This window comes from Glossina fuscipes, unplaced genomic scaffold (genome assembly GCF_014805625.2).
Source record: "Glossina fuscipes isolate IAEA_lab_2018 unplaced genomic scaffold, Yale_Gfus_2 177, whole genome shotgun sequence".
Lineage (NCBI taxonomy): Eukaryota > Metazoa > Arthropoda > Insecta > Diptera > Glossinidae > Glossina > Glossina fuscipes.
This window is the reverse complement of record NW_023998520.1, coordinates 760,585-771,871: the sequence shown is the minus strand read 5'-3', so window position 1 is coordinate 771,871 and position 11,287 is coordinate 760,585. Positions and strand designations below refer to the sequence as shown.

Here is an 11,287-nt window from a genome sequence, read left to right as displayed (position 1 = left end):
CTAGGGCTACTAAATTTCTTAACCAGCCGTTGCACCGCTGTGCTGACTCTTTTTAGTTTAACGCCTGTTCGTTGGATATCTTGCTAGCACCTTCACTAATATTCCGTGTAGGTGATGTGGAGTGTGTTCTTTTGTGTTTTGATCGACAGTCCCGTGCAAAATGACTAGGTTTTTGGCAGACATAACACTTGCATGTTTTGAAGCCGGTACTTGCCTATTTTAGCGCGGGACCTATCGTAGCACCGCGCAGACCACATCCAAATTATCGCTACCGCCGGTTACTTCCGTGCGTCTCACGTTCATGCTTGATGTCCACAGCAAACTAGCTGTTTCTTGTGCAACCGCGAAGCTAAGCGTTTCCGTAAACGTCGTTTTAGGTAGCGTCCATGCATCTTTTTTAAGTTCCGTGTCACGAAGTCCTTTAACAAAGACGTGGATTTGTAATCTTTTCAGCACGTCTTTGGGCACATCGATATACGCGAGATTGGCTAGGCGTTCGATCTCGATGGCATAATCTGCGACCCTCTCGTTCAGCTTCTGGCATCGCGACCACAACTCTAGGCGGCTTACCTCCTGTTTGCTACCATATTTCCTTTCCAGTGCATCCATAATTGCAGCAAATTCCGTTCTTTTTTTCTGCCGGGATTATCTGGATAATTTCCGCTGCTGCTCCTCTCAAGGAAGTTATTAAGGCGACTGCTTTATCGTCGTCATCCCACAAATTTTTTGTTGCAACAACATCAAATTGTAGCTGAAATGCGTTGAAGTTAGTGCTGCCGTCAAATAGGGGTGTTTTTACTTTGATAGAGCTGGTGGTTACGTCATTAGTTTGCCGCTTAGCCGCTTCTTTTTTTGGGATTTTATTTCACTTTTCACGGCATTCAACTGGCTTATCAAATTATCAACTTTTTCTTGCAGCACGTTAACTTTGCCTTCGAACTGCTGATACGTTTCATTTATATGTGTTCGCAGGATGCGTTGATTTTCCAATATTTTCTCTTCAATTTTTGATTCTAACTGTTCGCTTTTTTGTTGCATTTTTTGCGTTTGTTGTCGCATTTGTTGCTGCGTTTGCTGTTGCATTTGTTGTAAAAACTGCATAACGTACAGGCAGAATCGTATGATTTTGCGGTACTCCTTTTTTTTTCCTTTTGCTCTTGCAAGCATAGGTAAGAGATCGTATGATTTTGCGGGATCTTTGCTTGCTTGTGTGAGAGTAATGGCAAGCCGCTATAGAGAGAGCAACGGAAAGAAGAAGAGGGAAATTGAGTAAGCACGAGAGGTCTGTCTGCGTTTTAATTTCAAGTTAGAGAGGAGAACTATTTGGTATCTGGTGAAGTTCGGACGTATTTTCGAGCTTTTCATAAAACGGATAAATAAAAATAATTTTTTTGAAATTATCACTTCAAGTGTGATAAAAAGGACTAACAATAACCAATGTGAAGATTTTTTTTGTAGTGAATGACATCAATGTGACTTTAGTTGGAATTAACTAAAATTAAACTACGAAAATGAAATCTAAACCGTTTTTATTAAAAGAAGTAACAAAAAAAAAACAATAAAAAAAAAGGTGGAACAATTAAAAGAAGCACAAGAAGAGGAAGGAGAAGCAAGTCAAGAATAATGGCTGCACCTTTCTTTCAATACGGAATTTTTAGTCAAACAAGAAGCAAAAAGTTTTATCAAGTGGATAATGTAGAAAAGTATTGGTAAAAGAGGACATTTATAAACAAATGGTCGTGTAATCTTTATTAATTTTTCTTAATGTTAAATTGTTGATTTCCGTAAGATATCCTTACCAAAAAAAAAGGAGTTCAACGAATGAAATAGTTTATCATTTTAAAGGAAAAAAATACCTTTTCAGATAAAAAGGCGGCTAAAAGCAAAAGTCGTGCATAAATTTTCCAAACTTTATTATTGCCAAATTACTGCAAAGGTTCTTCAACATTATTATTGTAAACTTGCTTGTTAAGAGAAAAAAATAACAATAAAAATAAAAGACAAAAAACAGAAAAAGATTCCAGTTTGTTACTTGTCAACTGCGTGTACACCCGTGCACACACACAATACTGGAAGTTAAAGTTTTTATCTAAGTGAAGGAGTTTAAAAGAAGGAGGGGAGAAAAGGAAAAAGGCGAGAAACACATAAAGGTATGGCCACAACCCGGGGTCCAGCACTCAACGATTTAACCAGGTAAAGAGGCAGACAGTACACCGGCGCCAATTGGATTATATTGTAAGTTATCTTAGTCTGTTTACTTCCTTTTTTTATGTCCCCGATGAGTGGCTAAGCGTTACAGCTGCCACTGCTGTAGCTGAAAGGAAAAGAAGGGGGGGGATGCATATGTGGGGCAGACGCCAGACGACTACAAACTGACTTACGGCGGACAGACGAACGGTAGACAACCGACGGGACCTTTTCGTTTTTTATTCTTTGTCAGGAAAATATATATGCTCTACCGGCAACAAAGTAGCTGGAGTAAAGAGTCTGCAGTTCTGTTAAACATATGAGATTTTAGAATAATTATGTGAAGATATTTCCTAAGTTTCTTATTTCTGTCTGCTATCTATGTCTTTTTTGTTTTTTTTGTTAATATTGATCACTTACTTCATTTTCCAATCAAGCAACTGAGCAAAACTCAGTTTATAATTTATTTTTTATAAATTAAATGCAGCTCACATTAATTTCAAGAATTTCATCATTGAGACGGTCGTTTAAAGAAGACTGGTAATCTGTTGTGATTGGGGTATATTAATATTCAAAATTTCATTGTCGAAACAGTCATCGAAATAATGGTCATAATTTACGTCTTCATTGGAATATGCCTGAGACCAATATCGAGGATCGTAGTCCGGAGCCCCATTTTGAAATAACTGCCATTTGGTTATTCTCCTGATTGGGAGACGTTTGCCCAATTTAATTCCGGACTTTAAGAAATTTGAGAAATTTTTGTCGACGAGGCTCCAAGATTGTCTTCGTTGTCATTGGAAATCGAAATAACTTCCGGACTGTGCAAATCTATTGTCATCTGAGAAGGGTAGCTACCTAATCTACTCATTCCTCCCCTATGTTGATCTTCACCTTGTATTCATTATAAATGCGATGTGTATGTAGAAGCTGGGTTTCGGCTTTTTGCTGCCTCACCACCCCAGCTACACTTACATTTTTTTTTCTTTTTTTTCTATATATATAAATTGTATGAAAAAATTTTAAAGTCAAGAATAATATAATCCTGTCGGCGTGTCTCGTTATCCGTTAGTACCGTTGCTTTGTGTGCGATGTTTAACACCATTAAGTTCGCATATGACAGCGTGCAAAATGTACTTTCTTCAAAATGAGTTAATCGCTGCAATTACTTTTAAGTTTTTGTTCTTCTTGTCTTACAATTCCTTACAGTTGAACTCACGATTTATTTAAACTACTCCTTAATTAGCTTATATGCTCTTTTTAGATATCAATAGCACACAAATTTCGTGCTATTTCGTGCTTAATTGTGTGTACGCGTCTTTTCTTTTTTTGTTTTGTTAGGTGGAAAACTATCAACAAGCGCCCATCGGAGCAGTGCGCGACTTTAACCCGCTAAGAACCACCACTCCTATTTTCCTGGCACGACCGCTTAGTATACCGTCACAGGGCGAGTAGCCGTTTAAGCACTACCTAAAACCCTACACTGACTCTCCTCGAATTTTTATTTTTTCATAACGTTTGCGGCGAATAGTTCTACCGCCTTCCATGTTTTCAGGTTGTGCAACAGATTTGCAACGAGATTGTCGGGGAGAGGTAACACTCCAATTTTCATCTCTAGTCTCTGTCGTTCGCTATGGTATTTTGGCCAGACAAAGAAATCACGTTCAGCGTCTTCTAAGCACTGACAAAAAATACAACATGGATCCTGCTCTATTTTAAACCTATACAAATATGATCTAAAGCAACCAAGGCCGCTAATTAGCTGTATCAAATAAAAGGACAGGCCCGCGGATCTGGTATGAGCCGTTGCATCCATTTACCCCTATTCACTCTGCTCCAGCGCTTCTACCAGTCTTCCACCAGTCGCTGTTTCGCTCGCTGCTTAGCCGCTTCAGCCGTCAATCTGTGAAGTTCAGCCCTATACATATTTACTTTCGCTTGTAAGTCGATTGGTATCATGCCAGCGATAACCAAAGCCGTATCTTTCATCGCTGTCCGATATACACTCTTAGAGCGCATAGTCGGTATGGTGATTGGATGCCTGTCACGTATGACGGTATATCGAAGGCCTTTTTCCACACCGAAGAGCTATACGTTATTGTCCGCGATCAGCTATCTACGGTCTTGCCTATGGCCCCGCAAGTTTAGCAGTAAGCGCGCCAGCGACTTTTCAACCTCCGCTGCTTTTTCGCTCCTGTACTGCAGATGCCGCTTAAACGAAAGTGTGTGGTCGATCATCATCCCTGGGTATTTAATGGCGTCTTGTGACTCGTATTTCCCGCTTAGATAGTCACTTTGTCAATCTTCTTCCAAGAAGAAATTAATACCTCTTCTCGAGATAATACCTCTTCCCTCGAAAGTTTTTACCACGATAGTTGCCGCAATATCGTCAGCAAACCCCAGGATGGATTCTTCCTCTAGAAAAGGTAGTCTCGAGATATCGTCGTACATTACATTCCACAGTGTAAAGCCTAGGACTGATCCCTTTATCCCTTTATCCGCGATCACTTTTTTAGATAGCCTTCACCTGAGTTTAAACTTTTCCTAGTGGCTGAGATAAACACTAGTCTCCCTCGATCTTTGGTGGACACGCCTCGCTCTCTTACGTTGAGCCCTTAGTTAGGCTATCTCGTCTGTCAACCAGCTACTGGGTCCTTCCTTTTATACGAGCAACGTCTTGTCATTGAACCCTCACAGGCTGTTATATCTCGCCCTATAACCTCCGCAACGGAGACCTGTGTCAAGTTTTTGGGTTCTGCTTCTTTCAATTTGATAGCGAACTATACGTAGACATCGCACCATCATTATTACCCATCACAACATCACTATCTGCAGAAAAAATGATGAAAAGATTTTAAAGGAAGACGTAAACTTTTTGCAACCGCAGTGAATATCTTGTTCCAGTTTTTGTGACTAAAATGATTTATAAAAATAATAGCTATAGATTATAAAAACTGTATAACGGCCGCGAACAAACCTTGGGTAGGGTGTCTGTCGGTCCGTGTCAACCGCAAGTATCGCAATAACGGCATATGTGTGATTTTGTGGTACCGTTTATAAATCGCATGATCTTGCGGGATATAATTGTTTTGTTCTTTTCTTCTTGTCCCTTTCATTAAGACAGGCAAAATCATGTGATTTTGCGACATTCTTTTTTTCTTTTTTGTTTGCTTTTACAAGAATAGGCAAAGTCGCATGATCTTGGCGGATTTTGCTTGCTTTTGCGAGAGTAGCGGCGAGCCGCTATAGAGAGCAACAGAAAGAAGAAAAGAAGAATTGAGCAGGGATGAGAAGTCTGTCCGTTTTTTGTTTCTAAGATAGAGGGGAGAATTACTTGGCCTCTGCCGAGGTTCAGACGTGTTCTCGAGCTTATTATAAAAACGGATAAACAAAACAATTTTTAAAATTTAACCTTCAAGTGTAACAAAAAGGACTAACATTAACTAACGTGAAATAAGTAAAAATAGGATAATTCTTGCCAGAAGGATACTTAATAACTAAATAGTGCATTTCAGTTCATATGATTTGTTTTGGGCATTATATAGAATTGCGAGAATGAGTGAACGAAATAAATATCACAAATAATCTGCAGGGGCTGGAAATATGAAATCAATCTATCGAGAGAACAAAAGCAAAATAAAATCGTTGGTGTGATTATAAAATAAAAATAAAAGAAAAAAAGTCGTGGACTTGTCACATTTTAATAATCAATTTAGTAACTTTTTAATTTGAATATCAGAAGAAAAAAAAAACAAAGAAAAAAAGAATATAAAAGAAAACTTCTACAATGGCCACCTTGCCCATAGATCGAAGAGGAAAAAAATAGAGAGGAATAAAGAAAGAGTGATTGAAAAATGTCTCTTAACTAAAGCAAATCGTGAAAGAGAAACAAAAACATAAATAGATAAATTTACCATTTCTCTTTGTCTCGCCGTCAAATTTAATTGCATCTGTGCAGGTTTTGTTAAATTGCAATAGGGCGTTGATAATTAAAACTCAAAAGTCAAGAAACGACATGAAGCAAACAAATAAAAGAAAGCACTACAAAGTCAGAATATCGTGTGCTTTTAATTCTTAAACGATAAAACTGCCTTCAACAATAACGAAGTGAAAAGTTGAGTGTGTTGGTAGAATGTGCCAAGCAAAGCGCATCGCATTCGTGTATGAATATATTATTTTTTTAAAATATCATTGACGGTATGCATCGCATTCGTATATGAATATATTATTTTTTTTAAATATCATTGCGTACGAAAACAGAAAAATGTAAAGATAAATGAAACAAAAATATAGCTACGTAACTAACATAAAATTATGGAAATTTTGTATAGAGAATACGTGAACTTCATATTACAATAGCTTTTGCGAAATAATATACATTAAGGAGAAAATTGTTAATATTGAAATATTTAATAAGAAAGAAAATTATTACAAAGAAACATCAACCTTAATGTATGAGTTAAGTTAAGGAAATGTAAACATGAGGCGAGATTTTCAGGAATTGATATACTATGCAAACTTGATAAAAGAGAAAAAGGTGTGGATGTTATAATTTGAGTGAAAAAGAATAGCAGAAGTTGCCTTTTTTTTTCTACAAAAAAGTGGTTTACAATACCAAAAAAAAATTTGATGTAAATAAATTGGAAATTATATCTCACCAAATGGAATTATTTTTCTTAAAGTAAATATTAAATAATTAGAACGAAACGAACGCAAACGGCAATAACAACAACAACAGCAGTAGTATGACATTTGTCATTGATCGTCAATAAAAATTCATAATAAAAATTCATTGAACAAACGCTTTAAATTACGCTAAAAAGCAACATAACAAAGTAAAGAGAAAGAGGAAAAGAGTGAATAAGAGAGAGAGTGTAAGGAGAAGAAACCTTTGAATTGGCGGCAATTGCGCTTTCGGCTTGAAGGACCAAATGACGTAAGCTTTACTTTTACTGTAAATCAGTAAATGTTCTTCCCAATAGGCAGGGTATAAAATGGCTAACACTAGAATATTACAAACGAGAGAGGAGCTTTATCTCTATAGTTTAGAGGAAAATGTCAGTGGAAAAGAGCTGTTTTACACATCTTGATACCACACTTATTCTAAGGAAATGGTCAGCAGACAGGTAGTTACACTTACACGCACATTTGTGTGATTACCGGTGAGGGACTCTTCGAACTATGAACGGGCAAATACGCGGACAGACTTTTTATTGGTACAACAAACTAAGACTTAATAAATGTGTAAAATTGTAAAAAGTTATCCAGCGTTTGTATTCTAATCGCGTAAGACTTGCGTGCTATCATTCATATATAGACAAAAGGCACAATAAAAACTCTGTTTATATTTAATTGCGGCTGGCAAAATTCGAAAAAGAATAGCTGGTTCTCCTCTTTGGTAAGTAAACAAATAGACCAACTATTCATGGACGAATATTTTGTGAATAAATTAGAAAATAAAGAAAAAATAATTTACAAAAATTATAAAATGGAAAAAAGGAAAATTTATGTGAAATGGAAAAAACTGCGTGAGAAGGAGAGTTATCTTTTACTTAATTAAGAAAAAAGTGTGTAGGCTAACAATTACATTATGTCTTAAAACAATAGAGACGAATGTCCTATTTTCCATTGCTTCTATAATTTTCGATGCCAGATCTGAAAACGCACTCTGCGTTACGTTTCTGAAGTAGTCATTACCGATCAGGCATTGGTAATCTTCAGAAACGAACAGCTTCAAAATCAAGGCTAAACGAATCATAAGGGGTTTGTCGTCCAGAAAGTTTCATTTGTAATACATATTTCAAGGCCGCTTTCGAAACTCGAAACTTTTGCAGAGATCTATATGCAATATAAATTACCACACATATTTACCACTAATATATCTCAAAAATTTATACAGTTTTGGATAGTGCAAGCCGAAGCAAAGCCCGAAGCATGTTTGCGAAGCATATTTATATATTGATTAACACAAAATAAATTTTTTCTTTTGGTTTGTTGAGATAATTAAGCCAATAAAAAAAATGTTTTAAAAATCTAACTCAAACTTTTTTCGCCAGTAGATTTTGTTTTTCTTTGTTATTTTCTTATAATTTTATGTTCTGCCTCAGTTGCTTACAAGCGAGTAATTTTGTTTCGAAGTTATTTTGTTCTCAAGTTAAAGCTAATTTTCCTTATAAATGTAATCCCAACTCAAAATTGCAAATATTAATGCCAAACGTAAGTTCTTTTGCTTTCGTGTAAATTGACAAGTCTGGGAGAATAAATTTAGCAAATATTGTGCCTGCGTCATTGCAAAAAAACGATAGTCATCAACCAATGGTGAATGTTATCAATAACGCGATGCACAAACCACTCGAAAAGCAAAAAAATATATAGACTAATTGCCCCCCAAGGCCGACCACTGTCAACAAATTTTTCCCGCACTAATGAAAAAAAAAATTGGTCTGTTTTTTTCGTTCATTTCCTTCAGTTTTCTTATCAAAACGTATAAATCGAAGTGGTTCTCTGAACTTATTTCTGCGCATTGTTCTTAGACCACAAATACAAATACGTTAAATTTATTGCCTCTAACCTCTACTAGCGCACAAAATCGGTTTAAACATCGGTAAGTCTGATTTTTTTACTGTCCTGTGGTTTCTCAATACCAAGTTTAATATGTTTGTTGAGATACCTTTGAATTTGGTATGGCCGGGAAATCTACCACCATCTTTTGATGTTTCCCACGATATCCCATTAACATTTCTGTATTATTAGATCCATGTGCGGCGTGTAGATCGCTTTCGGTTTAAAAATCTGCAACGTATCGTACTCTTTTTGCAAGGAGTTATGTAGCAATTACTATCACTGGGAATTGATTCACTTTCAGACAGAAAACTCTTTTTTCTAGGAACCATATGAAAACCATCAGAGTCTCTTTTCTTTCTTTGTGTAAGTTGTCTTCACAATTCAAAAAACCTTCAATTTTCTGCTATTTTAGCGGTAAAACTAGAATATTTACTTACTTATTTTCGTGGGATGATTTAACTCTCTTCACACGACTGACTCTTCCCTAATTCTTTGCTTATATACCTTTTATAAGCAAGTTACCAAATCTCATTGGGGTATTTTCATGCTAATGGTTTTTTACTTGCAAAATATTTTGAAAATTATTATTCTTTTTTGTTTGATTTCTCCAAATTTATAGCAATAAAATCGTAAATGTGTCAAATTGACTCGCTCCGACAATCTGGTGTTAATGTTATATCAACAAACTCTGAAAATATTCTATTCTATATTATTCAACAAATGTAAACAAATTGGACGCTTATTCTCACATGCACGCAAATTTTTATGCAAACTCTTTCATTAAAGAGTAGTTGGATATGTATAGTTACCGACCACGTTCACCACGTCGCTGCTCTTCTTAACATACACCCGGTTGAGTTTCTCTTACCTTCAAATTTTTAACCACGTCTCTGCTTAACAATGTTTTCAACTTTTTTAAAGTTTTCCTATAAGTTAAGATATGGTTTTGAGAGGACAAAGTAATTTTCCACACAGCACGTAAAAAAGAACGGACTACATCGAGTTTGAAAAAGAACATCATTAATCAAAAATTCCATATCATCTAATCAAGATTTTACATGATTATAAATTGTAAAAGCATACGAATCTAAAATTATATGAATTTTTTCTCATTGTAGAGCCAATGCTGTTATGAACTATATTCAAAAATCTTTATAGCTTGCTAAGAACAATCTGCTGTGATACAAAAGCGATCATAAATTATAATAATATGTTTGTACGCAATAATTAGACGCTATACTTTAAGTAAAATTTTATAAATTATTAAAAATTATGCATAAAAGAAACATAGATGGCCTCTCTTTCTCTCTATCCCTGCTTTGTTAAAATAAAATATACACTTGTATTTTTTTATACCCCTACCATCGCTTGGCTACCACACGTCCGCATGAATAGCCGAATAGATAAGAATCGCAACTGACTCTCAACTCAATGGGGTCCCGCTACAGTGACCGCTTACTCGCTCAGGGCGTAATATTTACCGATTAGGCGCACATGAACTTGGCTGCAGTAGTTTCCCTGTCTCTTTCTCTTGCCTCACTTCTGTCCCGCCTTCAGCGTATTACGCCAAAGAAAAGACCACATGAAACTTATACGAGAAAAATTGAATATTTTACACAGTCCAGTCCGATACATTCCAGATCAACAAACATACAACTTTTTTGTTCATAGTTGATTCGATTATTAGCCACTTTAATTGTGGATGAACACAATTTTTGATTGTACTTTGACCAAAAGTAAGTTCTAAATAAGTAGCATTGTGACAGACATTGGGATGTAACGAGACTTGGGTATACGCATGACAGATGAACTGTTCACCGCCCAAAGCCATAAAGTTACTTGTTTTATTTAAAATAACTTTCTCTAATCTTAATCAAGTTAAATAAGGCCACATGACAACAATTCTTGTGGCCTTTGGATAATAAGTACAGTAAAAGCTCCTTATTCGCGGGGTATACGTTCCATAAAAATGTCGCGAATACAGAAACCGTGAATACGGAATGGTAATTTATATGGGATTATAGGGGATACGTTCCCAGGTGACAAAATAAAAAAAAAAATCATATATATAATATAATCAATTTAATTGAAGTTTTTGAACATTTTAAATAATTACCTTAAGGCTTAGGCAATGGTTTGAAGAATTTTGTAAGTTTCTCTTTCTTGGCAGTTTTTAAAAGCTCCTTTAAATCAGACTGATACGCAGCAGTCGCATTAGCAATTTGCCTCTTAAAAATAAGACTTCGTTCCATAGACGGATCAATGTTCATAAAGAAATTCACTGCGATTTTTCAAATTAAATGTCACGTTCCCAGTGCTTGTTGAACCCTCTTCTTCAATGTGCTGTGAATTTAACATTTCCTCCAAGTCGGTTTCAGTCAAATTTTCATCTTGCGACTCAAGCAATTCCTGCATGTCACTTGATACTATCTGTTGGAACCCATCTCGATCTATTCCATTCGCGATTTCTGCTATGTTTGCAGTCAAAGTTTGAACTTGCACAGATTCTTCATCATTTTCTGCAGTCAGAGCACAC

General features: G+C 35.9%; 1 protein-coding gene across 1 annotated transcript in view; it reads right to left on the bottom strand.

The window, feature by feature from the left end:
- Positions 1 to 816: 816 nt before the first annotated feature.
- Positions 817 to 11,287, bottom strand: part of LOC119641787 (UNC93-like protein MFSD11) — a 31,443-nt gene continuing 20,972 nt past the window's right edge. Inside the window, exon 4 of the mRNA XM_038040619.1 lies at positions 817 to 1,095. Coding sequence (XP_037896547.1) covers positions 817 to 1,095 — 279 coding nt within the window. The remainder of the gene's footprint in view (positions 1,096 to 11,287) is intronic.